This window comes from Colobus angolensis, unplaced genomic scaffold (genome assembly GCF_000951035.1).
Source record: "Colobus angolensis palliatus isolate OR3802 unplaced genomic scaffold, Cang.pa_1.0 Scaffold163, whole genome shotgun sequence".
NCBI lineage: Eukaryota > Metazoa > Chordata > Mammalia > Primates > Cercopithecidae > Colobus > Colobus angolensis.
In genome coordinates, this window is record NW_012114744.1 from 8,252,364 (window position 1) to 8,278,143 (window position 25,780).

The window sequence follows — 25,780 nt, forward strand, 5'->3', positions numbered from 1 at the left end:
GAACTAATTTACATTCCCATCAACAGTATAAAAGTGCTCCTATTTCTCTGCAACCTTGCTAACATCTGTTGTTTCTTAACTTTTTAATAATCACCATTCTGACTGGCGTGAGATGGTATCTCACTGTGGTTTCAACTTGCATTTCTCTAACGATCAGTGATACTGAGCTTTCCTCATATGTTTGTTGGCTGCATGAATGTCTTCTTTTGAACAGTATCTGTTTATGTCCTTTGCCCATTTTTTAATTTTTTTTTTCTTGTAAATTTATTTGAGTTCCTTGTAGATTCTGGATATTAGACCTTTCTCGAATGGATAGATTGCAAAGATTTCCTCCCACACTATAGGCTCCCTGTTCACTCTGCTGACAGTTTCTTTTGCTGCACAGAAGTTCTTTAGTTTAATTAGATGCCATTGTCAATTTTTGCTCCTGTTGCAATTGCTTTTGGCAATTTTACCATTAAATCTTTGCCTAAATTGTATTGCCTACATTTTCTTCTAGGGTTTTTATAGTTTTGGGTTTTACATTTAAATCTTTAATCTATCTTGAGTTAACTGTTAATAAGGTGTGAAGAAGGGGTGCAGTTTCAATTTTCTGCATATGGCTAACCAGTTTCCCCAGTATCATTTATTAAATAGGTAATCCTTTCCCATTGCTTGTTGTCAGGTTTGTCATGATGAAATCTTTTAAACAATCCAACTATAAATTATCATTCTCAAAATGTAGCCATTTTAAGATTAAAATGATATAACAGATTCTTCCAAGAATAGAATAAAAGTTTTGGTTCAAAACTCAAACATCCAGTATTTATTTGGTAGCATTGATTCTGATATTCCCTGGGAAGTAGAAAATCTTTCCAAAAGTTTCCTGCACTGGACTTTAAGTAGGTCTAAGGTCTTTCTGCTGTCCTATGGAAGATTTGCTGAAAAAACTGACTTTGGATTCACTCAATTCATGAAAATTAGTAAGGACTGTGTTATTTTCATTGACTCATATTTGGTGAGAAGGTAGATGGGCACCTCCCCCAAACTCATTATGATGAGTCAGGAGGAAATAAAAATTCTTGAAAACAGGATAGTGAGTTGATCAGAAAGGCCTGATGGTATCCTCAAGGGTGTCAAGCAATATCATTTTTAACTGCATGCCTTCTTGAGAACTGGGAGCCAGGAAACCTGCCTGACTGAAAGCACACAACTGTGTCTCTGCTCTTGCAGCTATGTTTATGCCAATGAGCTGTAGTATCCTTTAGTTTCATTGAAGAAACCTGTATGTGTTGGTGTCTTTCTATTAGTCATTGTCCTCCACATAATGGCCACATATACTTCAAAGCCATGCTGAAGCCATTGGGAAAATGTGTATGTAAAACAGGTATATTAACAGATGTGCAAAATGTACCAAGTAGACACAATATCCCACTCTTACTAATAAACAGTATTATCTCCTTTTAATTGAATAATGTAATAACCTCTGAAAATTGGGAATTAAGTTTAACAAGAGAGAAATACTAAGAGCCTGATTATTAATTACATAAATAGAAATTAAATAATAAAACACTAAAAGATTTACAAAACAATGTTAAGCACTGTACAAATGTTTTTAAAAATAGCTTTCTTGATTAATATGAGCAATTAAGACAGTCTTGTGGAAAACTCTAAGCAGAAGTTAATACTTATGGAAGAGCACCTTTTAATATTTTAAAAGTTCAACACAGGGCCCAAGTATATAAAAGGCTTATATAATACTAATGTACTTCAGTCAAAGACTCAGGGAAAAACGATGAAGATAACTAAGTTTTCATGGCAACATGGGTGGCTGGTGACACGTCGTTTACCATGATCCAAACTATAGAAGATAAAGGAACTTATCTTGGGAAATTCAAGTGCTTGATTCCAATAGGCTATTGCAAATCCAGATACAGATTTGGGAGTGATTAACATAGAAACTGTTGTATAAACTATGAAAATGAACGAGCTTATGAAGGGTGCACTCACACATCACAATCACAGGGACTTCTACCTTACAAGTGTGGGCTTATACATGTATTTCCATGCTTACATGTATGCTTTAAACACATATATATTTCAAAGGTTTGCAATCATTTATTGAGGTATAGTTTACATGCAGTAAAATGTAATCATCTCAAGTATAGAGCACTATGAATTTTGAAAAACGCATGCAATCATCTATACCAAATGTTTCCTTATTTAAGATGCTTGCACTATGCAAAACGACCAATGGTTCAATGTGAATTCCATCAAAATCCTAACATTTGCAGAAATATGAAAATCTACCCTAAAATTCATAAGGAATCTCTAGGGGCTCCAAATATCCAAAACAATTTTAAAGGAAAAAAAAAAAAAAAAGAACAAAGTGGAATGCATCACAAATCCCGATTTCAAAACCTACTAAAAAATAATGGCAATCAAAATAGTGTGGTCCTGGCAAAAAGACAGATATACAAACCAACAGACTGGAATAGAGAGCCCAGAAACCAACCCTCACACATATGGTCAAATGTAATGCACATTTATTATTCATTTAAAAATTAATGGGATATCCAAATTGTTCTATAACATGTTCTTTTATGTAACACTATATCTTGAACTTCTTCATGTGTCAGAACATGGATTTATGTAATTCTTTTCAAGACTGTAAGACATTCCCCTTGTATGGCAGTGCTATAATTTATTCAATCACTCTTCTAATGATGGACTTTAAGGTTGTTTCCAGTCTTAAACATTACAGGCAGTGCTGCAACAGACATCTTCATATATATTCATCTGTTTTTACATAAATAATGGAAAGAACAAAAGATCAGGGACAGATTTCTAAGGCAGCCCAATACTTTAAACTTATCTTAAACATAAAAATGTTATCCTAACAGGTTGATTCATAAAACAATTTACCTATCTAGTAAAAAAAAAATTTACAACAAATAGCTCCATTATACTCCTAAGTCAAAATTTTAAACAATTCATTGCAATACAAAATTCAAATTTACTAGCGAGAATTTCAAAATTTTATGATAAACATATTATTTCCTTTAATTGTAATAGTTAATTTGTACAGCAGGTTTTTAACTCCTTTTATTTACTGAATGTATTTTAAACCAAATTTTCTACACATCTAATTAAATTAGTTTAAATTGGGTGGTCAATGTTTATAAAAACTGCCTAACTTATCACCATTGTTGTTGTTGACATACTATAAAAGTATCTGAAATTCCAACTTGAGATATCTAAATTGAACTACATACAGTTTAATAATATACTGCATGCAATACAGTGAGGACAATGAATAGAATGGCTTTCTAGGCCATGAGGATAACATTCATCCCACAAATCACACTGTCATTTAAGACATCAAACTATACTACTCTATATTTTCAACAAAACAAAAGAAATTCTTCATAGCAATATATCAAAGATAACAATCTAAGTGAAATTAGTGACATAAATATTACAACATCATTCTACATAGTTTCACATAAACATTGTGGAGAAAAGACTGATTAAATAACAAAAGGAAATAAGAAAGAATCATTACATGAGACCTTGCCCACAGCAGAGTACAATGGTGCAGAAATAGGGCTACAAAGCACAGACCCAAGAGACAGATTCTGGTCTTGGAGACCACCAATAAGTGAAAAGACTCAGGGCAAGCCACTTTACCACAACCTAATAATACATTCCTCAGAATACAGTGGAGTATCAATGAAAATGACTCATGTTAATAACCATAAGAGCACAGCACGTGTCTCATAGAAAGTGCACACAGAATGTTCATTATTCTTACTAGCATCCATATTAGTACTGCTTTAGCTTTACTAGATAATATCTACCTGAAAAAATTGATGGTTTTGAACATTAAAGTGTTCATCTGTTTCATAAAATGGTGACACTAAAATCCAGACAATATCAAAAAAAGAGAGAGAGCAATAGAGACATCAACTAACAGCAAAAATGGCAAAGGAGAAAAAAAGAGAGGAAGAAAAAGAAGCCGTGTGAGAATCTGAGGAGAGGAAGAAAAAGGGAGACAAGGAGGAGAAGAAATGAGATGATTAATGAAAGGTCAGCTTACAATAGGCAAAGTGTCACAAACTGAGATTTACTTTTAATCTTAATGTATTTCTGTATATCATCTTTTATCCCTCCTTTTAAACATAATTTACAGTCTATAAAACTGAAATGACACAAATTTTAATAGAAGAACTAGAAAATACCCTTCAAGTAACTAAGTTTTATCATTCTAGACTTTTGGGAGGATCTTTCATAAACACTGAATAAAACTTTCTATTATGATGGAAAGATAACACAAAGTTATTTGTTTCTTCAAACGTGACAAGAAGCAGGTGTAGCAGCACACATCTGTAATCCCAGCTATTCAGGATACTGACACAGGAGGATTGCCTGAGGTCAGATGTTCAAGACAGCCTGGGCAATATAGTGAGACCCAATCTCAAAAAGGAAAACAAACAAACAAAAAACAAAACAAAACAAAAAAACCATTACAAGAAGAGACAAAATCCTGACATGACATCTTGCATTTTAAGGCAGAACAATATTGGGGAATGGGATGGGATGGATAATGACTTTCATAATAAGAGAAAAATCCTACAAGCTTTATCTTCCTTCTCTTCCTTATTGTCTCATAGAAGTTGCCCTTTCCCTTCAAAGAGCTAGTGCTCATTTGGTTGCTCTAAGGATTGCAAAGGCCTCAGGACAAATAGGATAAAATTGTCCTTTAAAGTCTGTATTTCTTTTGTGAAGTATTCATGCCATTAAACCTCCATATCCAGAGTAGAAAAATCATATTACACTTGTACCATTTTCTTCTGGGAAAGTCTAGCAAGCATGTTCGCAAAAAATCAGGTTTCAGAAATAACAGAAGAGATTATCTCTCACAAGCATTTTCCCTTCTTTCCCTCATAACAGCACAGTTCAAAGACATTAGCTTGAAGCATCTAATTTTAAAGAGAACAATTTTTCACATCTTGCATTACAGTTTTACTTGGGACCAAGTAAAACTGTAATGCAAGATGTGACAAACAATGTACAAAAAAGTTCAGTGCTTTATAAGATGAAAACCAAGATTTTTAAAAAACTTACATATGGGAAAGAATAAGTAATTGATATATAAGTTAATTTAACTTTAAAGCAAAAAAAATGCACAAATCCCCCAGAAGGATGTTTAAATAATAAAATGCAATGGTGTGGAAATGAGCACAACTATACTGTATACACCAATAATTAGTAATCTACAGAAATTTACCAGTATGTTATGTTCATATTGTTCCCATACACTCAACTTTGATGCTTATGTGAGAATCTCAGCCTATTTGCTCCCATTTTGTGGGACCAGAGTTAGATGTGTTATATGAACTGAAAAAAAAATCCTTCAAACATAATATAATGAATATATTACTTTTTAAAGATAAAAAGTACTAGAGAAATTAAAATATTGGGTTGCAAACTATGAGGTTATAATTATCACTAGGTAATCAGTTCAGCATATTAAAAGTAAGAGTGTCCATCAATAACTAGTACTTTCTTTACCAGATGTCTTCCACTAATTGACGTTTCATTTGACAGAACTTTAAGTGAGGGTTAATGTTCTTTTGGGCCTGTCATTTGGTGGCATAAAAATGTTTTGCTTTGTATTTTCTTAATTTGAAGATCTTGGAATTGCCAAGTACTATAATGTCAGTACATACTATTCTTAATTGCTTACATTTAAAAGCAAATATTCCTCAGCTGTCTCCAGCTACTCCAAAGCTAAGAGAGTCTTAATTCTGTATCAGAGTAGTAACATGGAGGGCTTTACAGGGGGAATGCCAGGATAGATCATCTATACGGGTTTATTGCATTTCCCCTGGGAATGCTCCTTTAGGGCTCCCCTTGAAGATAAAACAACTTTTTTTTCTTTCCTAAATGACAGTTTCTTTAGCTGAAATAAAGAGAATTTCCAACTACACAGAAGTAGAATGGAAGCAATAGGAAAAGTCCCTGCATTACACAAATATCCCAGATGCCAGAGAGGGTAGGATGACCTGAGACTATTTCTGAGAGTTGAAAAGAGCCAAAAACACCAGGAACTCAACAAAAGCATGATGCATAGAGCAGAGGCAAGTGGATACTCAAGTGCATGGTAAGGACTCAAAACTAGTCTCAGGAATATCCAGAGGGATACTAGCACTGCGGTCCACTGTACAGACGCGACATGTCACAAGCAGCCTCAGGAGTCTGGTCAAGCAGTGAGACCTGGTAATCTTCACAGGCCACACAGTTGCTGCCAGTTATCCTGTTGCTTATGGTTCCTGTGAGGTCTACCCACATGTTACTCAGGGAAGGAAACCCCACTTGCTGTGGATTTCCAACGGCCACAGTAACGACTAAATGTTGAGATACCTTCGAACAAAAATGCTATACACACAGACTTTTAAAGCTTAAGAACATTTAAGCTCATTTTGTTAGAAAACATTTGATCCTCATAACAGCTCCATTAAGAATTTAAAGGGGTGGAAATCACTACTATTATCTATGTTTCTCCAACATCTACCTACCTGGCACTTAATGGAACATTTAAATAATGACACTTTGTGTTAATTATTGTTCTCATTGTCCAGAATCTGAAAGGATATTTAGTAAGCATCTATCATATGCCATTTATGGGAATGAATGCTGAAAATGCAAAGATGAAGGCAAACAGACTCTGGCCTTCATGACTCGGGTTTGTGTCAAAAGGAAAAGTGTGAAATGTAAACAAATACTATAGCAGTGAGAAAAGCTTCAAGATGACCTTCATTTTAAGACAGAAGTCATTACCGATGTATGTTTACGATTTCCCTCAGCAACCATAGTTACATCCCCACTGTAAACAACATTGTGCTCTGGACATCAAAGGCACACATTACATATTCAAGAGAGAAAACAATGATGTGCAGAAATAACATAGAATTTGGAATCTAAGAGGACTGGGTTTGAATCCTGGTTTCCCTACTGAAGAGCTGGGTTAATTTAGGTTCCTTTATAGCAACAAAAAACCCATTTTGTGTTGCTATAAAGAAATACCTGAGACTGTGTAATTTATAGAGAAAAAAAATTTATTTGGGTCATGATTCAGCTGGCTGGAAGACTGGGTGTCCAGTGAGGGCCTCAGGCTGCTTCCACACCTGGTGGAAGGCAAAGGGGAGCTGGTATGTGCAGAGATCACCTGGAGAGAGAGGAAACAAGAGGGTGAGAGAGCAGTGCCAGGCTCATTTTAACAACCAGCTCTTACAGGAAGTAAAAGAGCAAGAACTCACTCAAGCCATGCATGAGGGATCTGCCACTATGAGCAAACACCTCTCATTTAGCTCCACCTCCAACACTGGAGATTACATTTCTACATGAGGCTTGGGGGGGGTCAAATATCCAAACTATCATCACATGTCAGTCAAACTTTTTGAGTATCTGTTTTCTTTTCATAATTACTCGGAAAAAGAAATCTGTAAGTAAAATAACTATCATTATATCTGGCAAATTAGAAGACTTAGCAAATAAATGCTTGTTCTTAATTCACCTGAGCACTGCTGCTATGGTCTGAATGTATGTGTCCCCCTAGAGTGTATATGTTGAAATCCCAACTCCCCAGGGAGGGTGGTATTAGCAGGTGGGACCTCTGCAAGATGATTAGGTCATCATTGTGTCTACACCCTGCGTCAGTAGAGAATAACTACAGAATACTCCACAAAAATGAAATACCACTTGACTGCTTAAGTAGAAACCATAGTTTTGTCTCTGAAATGAATCTCTTATCTTTTTTTATTCTCTAAAAATTCTTCCTTGAAATAAAAAAAATACAAAGTCCATTTGTACGTATTGTAAAATCAAACGCTACTTAGAGGTTAGAAAACAGTTTACCTCCAATTTTCCCTGTAATAACTCACAAACATTAAGCTAACCAATCAAGTAACACATCTGATATGCTTTGGGAGAATAAAAAATGTAACTGTGGATTTCTGTTCCAATTTACTCAAGGTATAAATCTATTCAGCATATTTTTCAATGAAAGCATACAGAACTTTTGGCAAAGGCAGACTTGGCATCTTTTTAACATTTTTTTTTTTGAAACAAGAATAACACGAATATGAGACATTATTCTAATAAAACATTATCTGGGTCCTTCAACCATGAAAATCATATGTGTTTACAAAACAGATGACATTTTCTTGCCTAGGTAGGTATTTAATTATTTTACAACTACCATTTCTTTTTTCTTAGATTCCCTACATAAATATATTTTCTAGCAATTGTTTTGTGAGTCCTTATTTCCATAGGCAAAAGTCAGAAGTAAGCAATGTGGGTGGAAAATTTTTAATTGAAAACAAGCAGAGTTGTGTATTTGGTTAAATAGAAATATTCTACCTTTGCTACAAAGATGTCTTTTTTGAAAAATACCCTGGGTATTCACATAAGAGTTGGGACAAAATGAAAATACCCCCTATGCTTTTTAAATGAGAATATTATAATAGCTTTAGAAATGTTCAAATTCTAGCTTATATTTAAAAAGTAGTTTCTCCAAGAAACCCCAAGTGATATATAAAGGAAATTTAAATAATATACACCATTTTTGTTGCTGCAAAAATATTCTGGATATGTGAGATGTAGTATTAATGCTGCAATTTGTGAAGGGACATTTGGGCCACAGAAAGTGATTTGTACAATGTCACTTAGCAGATTGTATTTAATTATGTAATGGGTGGAAATTAGGGTGACAACTGGCTCCCAGCTGCTATTAAGTCCATTCAGACTCATTTAACTTTCTCATGCATTAATACTAGCAGGCCAGTCAGTGAATATCTATAGTTTTATAGGCGTAACTAATTTTGGTAAAACAGTGTCCTCCCTATAGATGAAGTACTCTTACTGATACTTCATTAGTAAGTTATTAAGATAATACTGTTGTCAGTTATTGGAGGTTAAATGCTTCATCAAATAAAGGTTAGTTACAGAACCAGATACTGAGGATATGATGATGAATAAGACCTACCTTCTGTCTTCCGGGAGCTTCTAGTTTTTGTGGGGGAGCAGACAAAAAGGGAGACAACTAGAGCATACGGTGAGAGTTCTGGGGACTGAGAACATATAGGGTGTTACTGAAGACCTCTGGGGAAGGAGGGGAGCAAGGGCTCAGGGAAGGCCTCACAGAGAAAAGCATCCTAAACTAGAGCCTTCAAGGAAAGGTAAAGGGAAAGTAGTTAGGTGCAGAATGAAAGGAAGGCAGACCATGTGCAAGGATAGTGTTCTTCCCAGAAATGGGACCTGCTCCTGGTAGGGACAGCATCAAAAAAATATGTGCACAGAGGCCAGGGAAGTTCAATAACTTCAGATGCAGGGGATAGTTCCACTGATAAAAACAGCTTCCTCCAAAATGCAACAGAATTCCTGCTTGAAAATACTATAGAGCATAGAATCTAAGCTGGAGTTACAAGAGGTGCAGAGGTAAGTGGAAGTCAAACCAGACAGAGGCTCCTGAAATAAACCTAGCAAGGGCCCAGACCAATGGGCAGGCAAGGATGATGTGGTAAGAAAGATTTGCTGGATATTAAGAAGGCAGAATCAACAGAATTTACAGAACCAGATACTGAGTTCTGTATAGAAATCAAACAAGAAGAAGAAATAATAAATGGCCAAGTCTCTGGCTAAGGAATCCCTATAGCTAGAAATACCACATACTGAGTTGATAAACAGAAAAGGAGGAGTATGTTTAAAGGTGAAATATAAATGTTTCTATTTTTAATGTGTTGAGTAAGTTATCCATGTGAATATATCCAGAAAGGAGAAAGATCGGCTGCCTAGTATTAATCTGGATAACTAAAAAGCATATTTTGTTAACTATAGAATTTGTTTTAGTAACAGTCTTCTTTCTAAACTTGAAAGCTATTTCTTTGTATTCTTTCACAGGTTTAGGCCCTTTGTAAAAGTTTATTTCAGATAGACAATGTTACATACAATATGAAATATACATACATATAGGATACAGTATATATATATGATACAGTATACTATATTCTGTGTTACTTTAACATTTATATTTCACCTCTAAACATACTCCTCCTTTTCTCTTTATCATCTCAGTACCTATACTGTTTCTTATCTAATTAAAGGCAGTGATTATATTTTCCTGTGAAATTCTTGCTCATCCATGCTATATGGATAAATATTCCTAGATCAGGTTATCTTCCTTGTAATATATCTTAATTCACGTAAGTGGTGCTATAAAACTGTGAACTATTTTGATCAACTTAAAAGAATTTGCTGTTTGACAATTACATCTTCAGACTGATTTTAAGAAAAGGATGGCTACAAAAATGGACGGACACTTTTCATCCAGGCCATCAGAAGCTACATGATGGAAAGAAAACAAAACAAACAACACATGCAGTAGCTAAGTCAAGGAATTAGCCTCTCTGCGAACAGAAAGAGCAGTTCCATGGAGTCAAAGCAAGAAAGCCAAGCTGAGACAGGTGTAAACAAGTTTCTCTTTCTAAAGATCCCAACAACCGTGGGAAAACAGCAAAGGTCACTGGCTTAGTTGGGGACCTTCTCTGAAAAAATTGAGCCATGAAACTGTCACAGATATGCCCAAGAAAATATTAATGATGAAATTTTAATGTAATCACCAATCTGTCTGATTATAGGGGAAACAAGTCCATCTGTTAGTAAGTCTCATCACAAAAGTGACTAATCACATTTAGTCCACAAACTTGCTCTGAGTCTTCTAGAAATACTGTTACTTCTGTAATTTTAACAAGCTTGCCACAGCAGAAATCAAGACCGCTGCTCTAAGCAATTTATAATCCTATTCCCACTATTAGTAGGGTATATGCTTAGTAAAAAGCTCAAATAAACAGTAAAGTCCAACAAAAACTTTTTATGACATGAGTTTGTTCAGAGCTGAACTTAAAATAACTTATGTCTAACCAAACCAATAGTTTGGTTAACCAATAGTTAACCAAAAGTTTCATTTAATAAAGGACTAATGAGCCTCTCCCAGATGTTGGTTCAGTGGCCTTCACCCAGAATCCAATATTTGCAGAGAGAGAATGCAAGAATGAGGCAACCTGAAACACTGCTCACATGTAAAACAAATAATTGGACATTTTGGGTTTTCAGAGGGAACCAACAGCTAAAGTTATTTAATATTGATGTGGATGTTGACATTTAGCTACTGATTTTATTAAAAAAAAAAATGCACCACTTTAAAAACACAATTTTTTAAATGTGGATAATGATAGGTTAAGTTTTCACATCATTAGAATCATATTCATAGTGCATAAATATTGTTCCACTTTTTTTCCTAGACATCTACCCTACTTGAAAGTGAAGTAATACAGGGCATAAAAGATGTAGATTTCATCTCTACCATTTTGGTAGAACTATATAAAATTCATGATTTTTTTTCACATTCAAATATTAAAATTTTTGAAGATTCTTATGAGAATTTGCCAAATTCAATATGATCCAAATGCTGCCATCTGCCAGCAAAGCTATATTACGGCAAAAAAGGAAAGTTAAACATTAGAACACAGTGAGAATTTCACAGACTTGCTTCAGGTAAAATTTGCTATTTTATAAGCCAAAAGACTTCACATCTTCGCCAACCAGATCCATCTTGCATTTTATATAATAAGGAAATCTGAGCCAGGAACACAAAAGTGTTACTTGTCTAAAAATTGACTAATTCTTCATTTTTATTTTTTAGCCACACTTCACCACCACTGTGATTTCTCTGGTGGTCTTAAGTCAATGAAGTTCTGGGAACAAAACAAATTAAAAATAGGATCATCTTCTCTTCCTTAAAAAACATTTCTTTAAATAATGTTATATGAATATCTTTGCAGGCATGTTTCTAAAGCCTATAGTTTTAATTTGGAAGAGATGTAAGTGTAAAAAAATCTCCCCAAATCCTAAGTTTACATAGACTTATTCTTCCCAGGAAAACAAAACAAAACTTAAAAAAAAAAAAATAGTGTTGTTATCTTCCAGGTCGCAGAGTTCCTATACTTAGAAAATTTTCTTCAAATTTCAAAGAGAAGGAGAAACTCCTGTGGACAATAGCTCTCATGCTGCAAAAGTTACCTGATAATTGTCAGTACTTCAGGAGATTTAAATCTCCCTTTTAAATAGGAAGGCTTAGAAATTATGATTTTAAAAAACTGTATTAATTTTAAAATATTCAGCTTGCCATTAACCTTACTAAATTACTTACTGACAAAAAAAGTTTTATAAATAAAAGGAGAAAAATCACTGTCATGGATATATAAATAATAGTGTCTCAGTAAGGAAAAATATGTTACTTAGGTGGTTTGAGCTTAAAGTTTCCATTAAAGCAGGAGAACCTGTAGCAGATTGATATACATATAAAATAATTACATAATGCATAGATCAGAATCATGGCCAAATTAAGAAAAAAAAAAGAAAGTTTAGTTTTTCAAATGGGAATTACCTCATTTGAATGTGTGAGATGGGAGGTGTAGGGCATACATTTAAAAATACACTTCACTTGCAAAGAATGTCAATCTTCATCTTATGACCATTGCAATTATACTGCATACAAAACTCCACAACTAAAAAATCTCTATATAATGTGTATATACAGAAACACACTATGGAAGCTAAAAAATGAATATTTTTTGCTCTGAAGCTATACATAAGTCACTAGAATATAAAAATGGAAATATAATATATTGTATTGACTTTGTGCTAATGAAAAAGAGAGTGTTCTGAGATCAATATGGGTACAAAACCTTCACCAAGTTGAACTGGTCTTGAAATATCAATCAGAGTTCCTGGGCACAGAAAGACCAGGGAGGTACCATGTGTACACACAAAGGCATGAGACAGTAAGACAGCATGACTTTTTTTTTTTTGTTGAGACAGAGTCTCACTCTGTCGCCCAGGCTGGAGTGCAGTGGTGCGATCTCGGCTCAATGCAAGCTCCGCCTCCTGGGTTCACACCATTCTCCTGCCTCAGCCTCCTGAGTAGCTGGGACTACAGGCACCCGCCACCACGCCTGGCTAATGTTTTTTATATTTTCAGTAGAGATGGGGTTTCACTGTGTTAGCCAGGCTTGTCTCGAACTCCTGACCTCAGGTGATCCACCTGCCTCAGCCTCCCAAAGTGCTGGGATTACAGGCGTGAGCCACCACACCCAGCCGCATTTTTGGCTCCCACTCTGCTTGGATCTCCAGTTCACTGAGGTCATCTGAATACTCTGATTCACAGAAATAACCTCATCTATTCTCTTCTTACCACTGAGAACTAACAAAGTGTTCCGAGATATTTTTATGAACTCTTTCAGATTTCCCTGTATCTGAAAGAATAGCAATAATATAAGGTTGCATTCAATTTAAGATTATCATTTCTTTTGCTAATCCACGTGTCAGTTACAGAGGAAGATCCCAGCTTCACCTTAATTCCATAACTCCAGAACAGGTAATAGTTAAGTGCTCTTCATATAATGTATTATCATGGTGCCAACATGGAACACACGGCTGTAAAATTACTGTCAACAACTGCAGGATATTATGCTGCACAGCACTAGAGATCCTTTGATGGCTGCACTTTAGCACAGCAGATACAAATCTTCAATGACATCAACTAAGACACAAAACCAATGTTGATAGAGAATATATGACAACCAACAAATCTTTTCCCTTCATAACTGACAGAGGCATTATTCATTTTGAAAACTATCTCCACTTGATTGTAGCTAACTCTCAAATCTTAAAAAAAGATTATAAAGTGCTTAACAAATAAATACTATATGACAATACAAACACCCAAGCCAAAAATCTCAGAAAGGACTTGGGAAACAAAAGCACATTCCACTTCATAAAATAATGTTTGCTGTTTGGTACTGTCAAAAGCACTCAATCCTTTATTAAGTGTGAAACTCCTCCTGTAAATTTCCTGGACTTAAAAACAGGATGCTAAAAGAGATTTAAAGAAAGTAGAAAAATGAATACATGAGTAGAAAAATAAAAAATAAACACCACTCAAAGCAAAGGCTAAAAGAAAAAATAGTGAATATATGGGCAGAGGTACCTGCAGAATATGATGATTGAGTGTTCCTACCTATATTACCCCAATTAACTCACAAAATAGTCCTTGAAATAGGTACCACTCTTTCTTTCATACCAATGAAGAAATAGACTCGAACAGATATAAATAGCCGCAGTAACACAGCTAACCTGTGGCAAAGCTAGGATTTATACTCCGCAATGTCTCAGCCTTTCTCTTAAAACCATGTTGTACTGATAAACACCCACTATAATCCCTTGTCGTTAACATTTTAAAACCTAGAAATTCTACTACTGCATGATCTTTATATGTAGAATCTAAAAAGTGAAACTCATAGGAATGAAGAGCAGGACAGTGGTTGCCAGAGGCTGAAGGTGAGGGAAATGAGATGTTGATCAAAGAGTACAGATTTTCAGTTATAAGATGAATAAGTTCTAGGAAGCTCTGTACAACATAGGGGATGATGGACATATTAACTTGATTGTAATAATCATTATACAACATATACATATATCAAATAATCATGTTGGACACCTTGAATACAATCTTTATTTGTTAAGCAAACAATTTTAAAATTTTACAACAGAAAAATTCTACTTCCTTATCTTTCATTCAATGTATTTCTGTTTTTAAATATTATGAATTCTGGCAATTTTTCAAAGCATGAACTTATTTACTAATTCATACCAAGAGCTATGCAACTAGGTTTCTTAAAATGCCTTTCCTAACTTGTGGATATCACCATTGTTATTCACTCACAGATTGTTGAAGATCTTGACAAATCCTTTACATGTGCGATCTCCATTTGCTCTCTACAGCAATACTCTGGAGTAGTTATTACTGGGCTTGTGTCCCAACAGAAGATTTGTACTTTAATGCCCCCTTAGGAACCCTGCCCTATGTAAAGATCTGCACCAGCAGCACTGGGGGTGGACCAGCCCTGAGCATATCTCTTGGACTACTGGACAGAGCTCTAGATGTAACAGTTGCAGCATCTTAGAATAAAAGCATTTCTTCTTTTTGGTTCAAAAATTTGCATGTGAAGTATGACAACACTAAAGCGTTTGGTTTTCTGTTCCTGCGATAGTTTGCTAAGAATGATGGTTTCCAGCTGCATCCATGTCCCTACAAAGGACACTAACTCATCCTTTTTTATGGCTGCACAGTATTCCATGGTGTATATGTGCCACATTTTCTCAATCCAGTTTGTCACTGATGGACATTTGGGTTGGTTCCAAGTCTTTGCTATTGTGAATAGTGCCACAATAAACATACGTGTGCATGTGTCTTTATAGCAGCATGATTTATAATCCTTTGGGTATATACCCAGTAATGGGATGGCTGGGTCAAATGGTATTTCTAGTTCTAGATCCTTGAGGAATCGCCACACTGTCTTCCACAATGGTTGAACTAGTTTATAGTCCTATCAACTGTGTGAAAGTGTTCCTATTTCTCCATGCTGTTTTTCACTGGAGCTCATGAATGCTCTTCAGCTAACATCTGGAATCTAAATCCATCATATCTTCTTATTAATTCAGATGCCTCTAATTTTAAGGATCCCCAGATTGCTCCCTTTATTGTAAATAAATTCTCAATGAATGTAAATTTCTGTATTTGGCTAATGCTTGTCTCTTTAGGCTTCATTTTGTTCTGCACCAACAGCATCGGTCTTGAGAAATGGTACTTCTAGTGAATTTATTTATATAAAAAGAAGCAATCTGTCATGATTTTGAAGATGGAAATGAGAGGAGAGAAAACTTTTGTATGGTTTGAGTGTTTTGCCTTTGGTTCATTAAAAATAGGCACAGTTGGCTGACCGTGATGGCTCACGCCTGTAATCCCAGCACTTTGGGAGGGCGAGGTGGGCAGATCACGAGGTCAAGAGATCGAGACCATCCTGGCCAACACGGTGAAACCCCAATTCTACTAAAACTACAAAAATTAGCTGAGTGTGGTGGTGCACGCCTGTAGTCCCAGCTACTCAAGAGGCTGAGGCAGAGAATGGCTTGAACCTGGGAGGTGGAGATTGCAGTGAGCTGTGATTGCACCATTGTACTCCAGCACTCCAGCCTGGTGACAGAGTGAGACTCTGTCCAAAAAATAAAAAAGAAAAAAAAAAAAAAAAAAGAAGGCACAGTTTTTCAAAGATCATACAAAAATGTAGCATTTTATTTTACGTCTAGTCTGTAAGAACAGCTGACTAATGAATTATACTTCAAAAATAATTTGGACATTACTGAATTAAAATGGAAGCTAATATGTTTTTTAAAAGCATGGTTAGATTATCTTGTTTTATATGCAGTCTGTATTTAATCTCTCTTAAACATTGTCTCAGTACCTTGCCATTCTGATAAGCATTCCATTTGTAGCTGCAATGTTCTTTCAATGGTTTGACAGATATTACAATTCTGGTTAAGAATTTAAAGTTTCCAGAAATTGGTACTGGAGACTGTATTTCCCATCATTTTTATGAGGCAAAAGGATGTTCTATCATAATATCCATAAATACATTTCTCTATTGACACACAATTCATTCGTTTTTCTCATTGCTTCTTGTCTTTTTATTACTTTCAGGGGGTGGGCAGTAGAGACCCATTAATCTTCAAATGCTTTTAATAAAACAGCACTATGAGATGAAGGAGAGACAGAAGGGGTGGCAAAAACACAGTGTGGCTTCCTGGTGTTTTTGTTTTTCTCTCTAACAAAAGTTACCAATATTTAATTCCCTAGTGTGATTATCAGTGCACTTTTATTTTATTGTGGTACTGCACTGGACACTTAAAAATTTGTTAAGAGGTTAGATTTCAAGACTGGATATGGTGGCTCACACCTGTAATCCCAGCTCTTTGGGAGGCTGAGGTGGGAGGATTGCTTGAGGCCAGGAATTTGAGACAGGCCTGGGTAACAAAGACTTCATCTCTACAAAAAAATGAAAAAATTAAAAAAGACGTTAGATATCATGCTAAATGTTCTCCTCTATTTGTGTTTAATAATGAATTTCCTTATCTTTCTGGTACCAAGACCTATTTTTACCTTCCATAGGCTATTACTAGCTCCTGTGTTTGTTTAGACACTCAAAGGATACTTAACACTTGGAGGGAATAAAAGACTAGTACATATAAGGAAATTTAGGACTACTATATGACCATAATAAATCTTGTTCTCCCTTCATCACCCCACAGCTGGTCATCCCTCCTACTATCCCTCCATTTTCTTTTCAGTGGTATCATTAAGGGTATGGGCTGACACCAAAATAAATGAAATGTCTGGAAAGGGTAAAATGCTATAAAGTGTAGAAACAATTCCTCTGTATCTCATTCATACAAAACTTTTCCTGGTTTACTAAGAGACTGAAACGATGACTTAAAAATCCATAAATAACAGGAATTTTCTCCATAATTGAAAAATATAGTTTATCCACACTCCCTTCCCTATTTTACAAAATAAAAATTAAAATGAAACTTTCACAAATTACACTGCCTCCCTGCCACTCTTTGTAAATCAAACTTGTCTATCAATACCATGTTACTAGACCCCAGGTCCTATATTCTAGGTTATGTACCAATCTCACACGCTGTCTCCCCCTAATTGCTGGCAGGAAATCAGAACTACAGGAATGAAATAGGCAATGGCCAGAAATCTTGATTAAGTATATTGGAAATATGGACTAAATAAGGCACTTTAATTAGTATCAGACAGAAGGATGAATTTATCTCCAACAAAGCACAAACTGTTGAAGCATTAAAATTTGGAAAACGTGTCTGAGACGTAATTCACTATGATGATGGAGGAGATACATCTCTTTCCTGTTGTGCAAGATGAGTTCGGGATGAAAGTAATGACACTGCTAAAAAGCTGCAGTCGGTCAGCATTCATGAGATACATTTTTAAGGTAATCTGCCCCGGGATACCATGATAAATACAAATCTCTTAATTCATTTAAAAAGTTAACTCAGTGTTCATGGGGAAACACAGAAAGGCTATTTTAGTCAAATTTCCTTACAGAAAGAGTAATTTTAAAAAAAGAGCACTGGGGGCTTATTATAATACTTCCTCTCAGGTTTCTAAGTATTTTAATTCACTTATATTGTTCATGCACTTGTTCCCCAATATCAGAAGCCCTTTCAAATACATTATGAATATACAGAAAATTAAATAACAGCCCATGAAACTTTTACTGTTTGTAAAAAAAAAAAGTGTTAAAATAACATAACTTCAGATAAAAGTTAATTGGTCTCACAAACCAAATATTTAAGTATCAATTAAATATAAGATTTTGTAGAAACTACAATAAGCAAAAAAAATCCAGATACAAAGACTACATATTGCATGATTCCATTTATATAAACTATCCAGGAAAAGTAAAATTGCAGAGCCTGAAAATAGATGAGTGGTTTCCTGGAACTGAGAGTGGGAGCAGGAATAGACTGCAAATGGCCATGATAGAACTTTCTGAAGTGATATGTCTAAAAATTGAATTTTGATGATAGTTGCACAAATGTATAAATTTACTAAAAATCATCTAATCTACAATAGATGGATTTTATTTTATACCTAAATAAAACAGAGAAGATTATGTGGGGGAAAAAACCCATAGCATTGAGATTATTAGAGAAGTCACACTCCCTCAAAATCTCATGGATTAGTATGGTAGACTTAATAAAATAATCTAAGGACCATGAAAGAGCTTCCCAACAAGTGGTGGTACAATAGTATTCTTCTAGTGGGTTTCAGGACTGATAAGACTTCAATTCTCTCGGCCACTAGAGTGACATGGCAGGACCTGGGGCTTGTATTTCCTGCAGCTAAGAACTTTCTTCCATTGACTCTATTTACTACAGAAACAAAATATTTTGCTGATCAAAGGCACCTTGATGAATGAAAATGAAAAGAGATCATATCATTACTTACAAATGCAACTAAAGCAGTGCTTAGAGGGAAATTTACAGTTGCAATTGCCTATATTACGAAAAAAGAAAGATCTGAAACCAAAAGCCTAACTCTTCACCTAACACACGGTAAACATGAAAGCAAACTAAATCTAAAAAGAGGAGGAAGTAAACAGTGCAGAATGAAGATAAAATAGGGAATAGAAAAATAGGAGAGAGTCCAAGAAATAATCCTAGAAATGTTATTTACAATCTTTTTTTAATGGACAAACTTTTAGTTAGATGGGCTAAGAAAAAAAGAAAGGATATTCAAATTACTAGAATCAGAAATGGAAGAGAGGATACTATTACTGACCTTATAGAAACTAAAAATAATTATAAAAACTATGATCAAATGTGTAACAATAAATTAAAGAACTTGGATGAATCAAAAACTTAATGGCATTAACTTTTAACGGCAAAAAACACAATTACTTTTGCACCAACCTAATAGAAAAACCTAAAATGACTCAAGAGGAAAGACAATGAACAGATCTATAACATGAAATCAAATTAATAATCAGAGAATTACTACCAAAGAAAAGCTCAGTCCCAGATGACTCCACTGGTGAATTCTACCAAATGCTTTCAAAAAATACAAATTCTTCATACCTTTGAAAAAAAATCGAAGGGTCTACTTAAAACTTATTCTACAAGGCCATTATTACCCTGATAACAAAATCAGAGACATCACACAAAAAATTACAAAGCCAATATCTCTTATGAATATAGAGGCCGAAAACTTCAACAAAGCACAGAAAACCAAATCCAGTAACAAATTTTTAAAATCCTATATTATGACGAAGTGGGAATTGTGCAAGGAATGCAAGGTTCATTTAACACCTGAAAATCAAATAATGTGTTACATCATATCAACAGAATAAAAGATAAAATCCACATGATCATCTCAATAGATGTAGGAAAAGCATTTGACAAAATCAAACACCCTTTCATTGGAAAAACAGTCAACAAACTAGGAATAGAAAGGAACTTCCTTAAACTGTTAAGAGTTTCTATTAAAAATCCAGAGCTAAAATCAGATTTAATTATAAAGGATTATATGCTTTCCCCCTATGATCAGCAACAACACCAACATACCTTTTCTTACCACTTTTATTCAACACTGAACTGGAGACAGTCAAAAAAATTAAATAATGGAAATCTAAATTAGACAGGAAGAAGTTAAACTATCAGTATTTACAGATGACATGGTCTTGCACATAGAAAAGTCTACAAAATCCACTAAAAATGTTAGAGTTGATAAGCAAGCTCAGTAAGGTTGATTGATGCATATAAAATCTATATACAAAAATAATTATATTTCTAATAATTTGAATGACTTAAAAGTAAATTTAAGAAAACAATTCCATTCACAATAGCATAAAAAAGAATACAATAATAGAAATACATGTAACAAAAAGTAAAACTTTTACTTTGAAATCTACAAGACATTGTTGAAAGGAAAATTGAAGGTCTAAATACATAGAAAGACATCCCATGTCTGTGGATCAGAAGACTTAATACTGTTAAGATGGCAGTATGCTCTTAATTGACCTACAGTTACAACATAATCCCTACTGGAATCTCAACTGGTGATCTTTGCATAATCTTTACAAAAGTTGATAAACTGTTCCTAACATTCATATCAAATTTCAGAATAGCCACAACAATCTTGAAAAGCAACACAGGTGAAAGCCTTACACTCCTGATTTCAAAAATTACTGCAGAGCAATGGTAATCAAGAAAGTGTGGTAGTGGCATAAGAACAGGCATATAGATTGGTAAAACAGAATTGAGAGTCCAGAAACAAATGCATGTATCTATGGTCAACTGATTTTCAAACAGGATGCAAATAACATTCAATAAGGAAAGAATTCAACAAATGGTGTTGGGACAACTGAATAGTCACATGTAAAAGAAGGAAGCTGGACCCTTATATTACACCATATACAAAAATCAACCTAAAATAGATAAGTGACCTAAATGTAAGAGTTAAAACTATGAAAGTCTTAGGAGAAAGCATAGAGCTAAAAATTAGTGACTTTAGGTTTGACAATGAATTCTTAGTGGTGACAACAGAGGCACAACAAAGAAAAAAATAAATTGGACTTCATCAAAATTTTGTGTTTCAAAATACAAAACAAGAAAGTGAACAAATTCATAGAATGAGAGAAAAGACTTGCAAATCACATATATGATAAAGGCCTAGTATCCAAAATAGAGGAACTCTTAAAACCTGAGAAAACAGAAATGGGCAAAGGACTTGAACAGACTTGATATATGGCATTTGATACTGGCATTGCACATCAGGCAGGAAAAATGTAATGGTGCTAGGACATTTAGCTTTCCATATGAAACATATACATGTAAGGAAAAATATTTATACCATATCAGCTTGTATGAGTATACTTTATGATGTTCAACAAAATCACCTAATGACACATTTCTCAGAATATGTTAAGCAACACATGACTGTATATATAATTGCTTAATTGCTGTTAAGCAACACATGACTGTATATATAATTCTATTTATATGAAATGTCCAGAATAGGTAAATCTATAAAAGACAGAAAGTAAATTAGTGGTTGCTTAAAACTGGAGTGGTTAGGAGTTGATAGCTAAAGGGTAAAGTTTTGTGTTTTTTTTTTTTTTTGAGATGATGAGTATATTCAAAAATGGATAGTGGTGATGATTACACAATTCTGTGAATATACTAATGTATTACCCCCAAATATATACTGTGACTAGATCACAAAAATAAGTTTAGTCAATTGAATTAATAAATTCCACTTGAATGCCTACTAAGTACTCAGATATAAGACTAAATAGGATAAGATGTTTTACCCTTTTCTCAGGAGAAAATATATTGCAAAATAAACAGATAATTAACACCGTCCAAAAATTAAAAAGTGGTGAGCCAGAAAACGTACACTTCCCACTGGGTTAAAGGGAAGGATTATTCTCAGTGATGGTTAAGTTGAGATTCTCAACGCCAAGAAAACAGCTATACAAAGATAAGAGGGAAGATGACTACAAGCAGAGGGGAAAGCAAGTGCGACACTGGGAATGAGTGGGTAAGTGTTTGAGGAACTGCATGAAGTCCAGGGCAGATGAATTGCAGAAGATCGGGGGAACAGAGGGAGCAGGCGAGATCCCAGAGGTCATGAGAGATTGGTCAAGTGCAGGCCTGTAGGAATTTGTAGGTTAGGATGAGAAGCTTCAACTTATTTCTTTTCAACCCCCTAACACTCTGAACACCTCTCTTCCATTACACATAACCCTCTGTATCTCCCTATCCTGCCTTCTCTAAAGAAAATTAAAATTTCTCATACATCTTCGGTGCCTATTTGGGATCTCAACAGAGGTTTCTTGAATGAACAGGTCACATATTGGTATTATAATAAGGCAAAAATCCTAAATCCTATAAGATATTTAGAATAAAGATTAAATAGAAGAAAAAAATGTTTTCTAAACGTAATGTACAAATGAAGGTCAAGCATATTGCATCTGAATTCCTCAGGCCAGCCTGGTTGTTTCTACTAGAGACCATGATGGTTCCTCAAGTTTGAATGAGTTAAAGAGAACATCTTACTAATTTAATTAACTCATTGACAGAATCTGAAACATCAAACTGCTGGCAAAAAGCAGCTTTATACTCTGATTATTGTGCAGCAGTCATTAACTGCTTCTCTAGCCCACTTACTAAGTATTCCAAATAATTGTGCAGAATCGTGGTATCTACTGTTACATCACCAAGAACTATAACAGGCAAAAATGAAAAGGCTATTAGAATACAATTCTCACAAATGAAATAGGATTATGTATTACCTTTCAAATAACAAATGATGATAAAATTTGCTTTCCTTAGAAATGACTTATAAATGTTTTGTTGCCTAATGATTAGCTTTGCATTTGCATGTTGGATTTCCTGTTTGTACTACACAGGAATTCTGCCAAAATTCTAATTATAACATCATTATCCAGAAAGGAACACACTAGTTCTAACACATTTGAGACAAAGCTGGCCAAATAGCAGTTTTAGAGTAATAACAAACATTTATGCACATAAATAGAGCATGTTTCTTTGGGAAGATTAAAAAAACAAACAATAACAACAATACATTCTTTTCAACTGGCTTACTGTGGCCTTGAGGCTTCAGCCTGATCTGTCTGCAGTTTTTCTCCTTCCACTTCCATTGTACAGTAAACAATTCGATTGGGAGCAACTGACTTCAAGCCTTGCACTTCCATTATGACAATCTAAAGATAAAATGATTTTAAAATAATGCATCAAGTTGACAACATTTAGCAATATACAGAAATAGCAGCATGAACTGTAATAAGGAAGATTGACAAAACTGAAAAAAAATAATTTTGTTTTTGTTAACATCATTGGTATTTTATCTTCTTTATAATCCACCTATATTCATAGAAGGTACAGCAAATAACATTTTTAGGAAATCTGGCAACTGAAAATATATCTGCTGCCAGCTACACATAAGAGTAAGGTCAAAGGTCATAAATATAAGCTGTAGTGAATTAAACAAAATTTAAACTCAGATCCTTAACAAATTAAGGCAAGTCTGCATGAAGTTAAGCAGAATCACAAATGAAAATTCAGTGCAGATGATAACAGCAGCACATAAGTTCCATATAAATTAATATAGTATATATTAATGGTAGACATTTATACCATCATACCAACTCATTGATATCAACACGTGACATCAGAAATTTTCTATATTCACTTGAGATTACTATTACTGCCTGTAAAAGAGTTTAATTTATGGACCGTATCTTATTAAATGGAAAATTATAATTTGTCACTGAACATCTTAATACTAACTTGGTAAGAAAAATAATTTTTCTATCCATTGAAGATATGTACCAATTTAATTCAGTACACTGGAAAAGTGTGGAAAAACTGATATTGCCTTATGTATTTGTAACTCCTGAGAGAAAGGACAACATATATTTTTTATGTGTGCTTTTTAATGTTTGTCGAAGAGGCTGCCAATCTTAAAACACTGTAACCTATCATTCTCATTGGATGTATACATCAAATATGAATATTATTTACCATAAGGTTTTCAATCAAAAGTTACATCATGAACTCTTCTAAATTCTCAAAATTTAATTTATAAATTACAATGCATTTATATATGTACATTGATTCCTTCATTAATCCCATGTTGTATCTGCACAAATAATAATAAAATTCATGTTTCATAGCTACCAAAATATCTACCATAAACATAATCTGCATCAGTTCCTGATCATGTAATACTTTATTACAGTCATTACATTTTTTATAGAGTCGCGATAAGAATTTTGATCCAAAAGGGCTCAAAAAACAAACCATCTTAAAAGTGTTCTTCCTTTCAGCTCTGTTACAAGAGAAGAGTCATGTTTGTAAATATAAATGTGTATTTGGTTTTTGTTAAATTTTGTTTTCATAAAATATATAGGGAACTGATCACTCAGTTATTTATCAATAAAATAAAAGGTCAAACTCAGAACAGGTTTTCCTCCTCAACCAGAGCTTTTGTCATTTTCTCACATGGAAATGCATACCAACATACGAATCAAAATCAGGACTTAACTGAAAACAGACTAAGAGAATTGACAGAGAAAAGCAGTATCTTTCACAGCTGTTCTAACGCTCCTCAGGGAAATTGGGATGAAATACTAAATCTTGATTAAAGAAAATAAGCAAAGGAAGTTATGCATTTTTAATGACTCAGGTTTTTTGCTAGTAATATTGAAATTTGTTAGATTCTTATACAAATAAAACCAGAAGCTGAGATAAATCAAATACATAACCATATTAATTAAAAGGCAAATACACTTGGACTTACCACCATTACTCTAATAACTTCTTAATAATAAAAATGTTTGATGGTCATTTAAAATGTATGAAACAACAGAATTGGGTACTACAAGTCTAGAAATCGTAAGAGCACTGCTTCATATTTCAGAATATTATTGACATTGCATCTCTTTCTGCAGTGTGTTTAAATAACCCAAATGCAAGAGAAGAAAGGAAGCATCTGCTTGACATTATTTCTGTCACCTCTACTATAAGCTACTGTAAACATGACCTCCTAAAACATACTACTTATGAAACAGCACTCTGCTTTTCAAAACAATACTTCCAACTGTGCTGGGAACATTTTATCCTGCAGAATTGTCACTTTCAAAAGATACAGTTTCTGTGGTAAATCTATACGTATAAATAAAACAATATGATTGTACAGATCTGATATCCAAAAGGAAAATAAAACATAGCTGGCCTTAATAATTAGTGATAAAGACAGCCAAGAATTCCATGGACCATCAGCTAATCTAATTTTAAGTAAGTGTTTCAATTCCCAGCAAAACTTGCTAGTGGACCTATGGAACCTAACTGACCTATTTTTCATCTTCTCTTTCCCATTCTCTCTGTAGCTGATGTCATAAGGATAAAATAAATAAAGTTGTCCTAGAAGTAAAGAAGAGCGGCATGTATAAAATGTGAAACTAGGTAACTTTCTTCCAAGTGAAACGCTGACCACAGAGTTAGGAGACATTTAAGCATGTGTAGTTTATAAAAGAACGACACTGAGCAGTATGGTGAAATTGGAACCATATAGCACCAAACATAGAGAAAGTCATGGAATCTGCTAGCCTAATATCAATGAAAGAATTCAGTGTAAAAAACTAACTACAGGCTGGGCGCGGTGGCTCATGCCTGTAACCTCAGCACTTTGGGAGGCCAAGGCAGGCATATCACAAGCTCAGGAGAT

At 34.3% G+C, this 25,780-nt stretch overlaps 1 protein-coding gene across 2 annotated transcripts in view; it reads right to left on the minus strand.

Annotated features, from left to right (window-relative positions):
- CADPS2 (Ca++-dependent secretion activator 2) overlaps positions 1-25,780 on the minus strand; it is a 571,469-nt gene that overhangs the window by 287,466 nt on the left and 258,223 nt on the right. For both annotated transcript variants that reach the window (XM_011937408.1, XM_011937407.1), the window contains exon 6: positions 23,137-23,255. In XM_011937408.1, the coding sequence (XP_011792798.1) occupies positions 23,137-23,255 (119 nt within the window). The remainder of the gene's footprint in view (positions 1-23,136; positions 23,256-25,780) is intronic.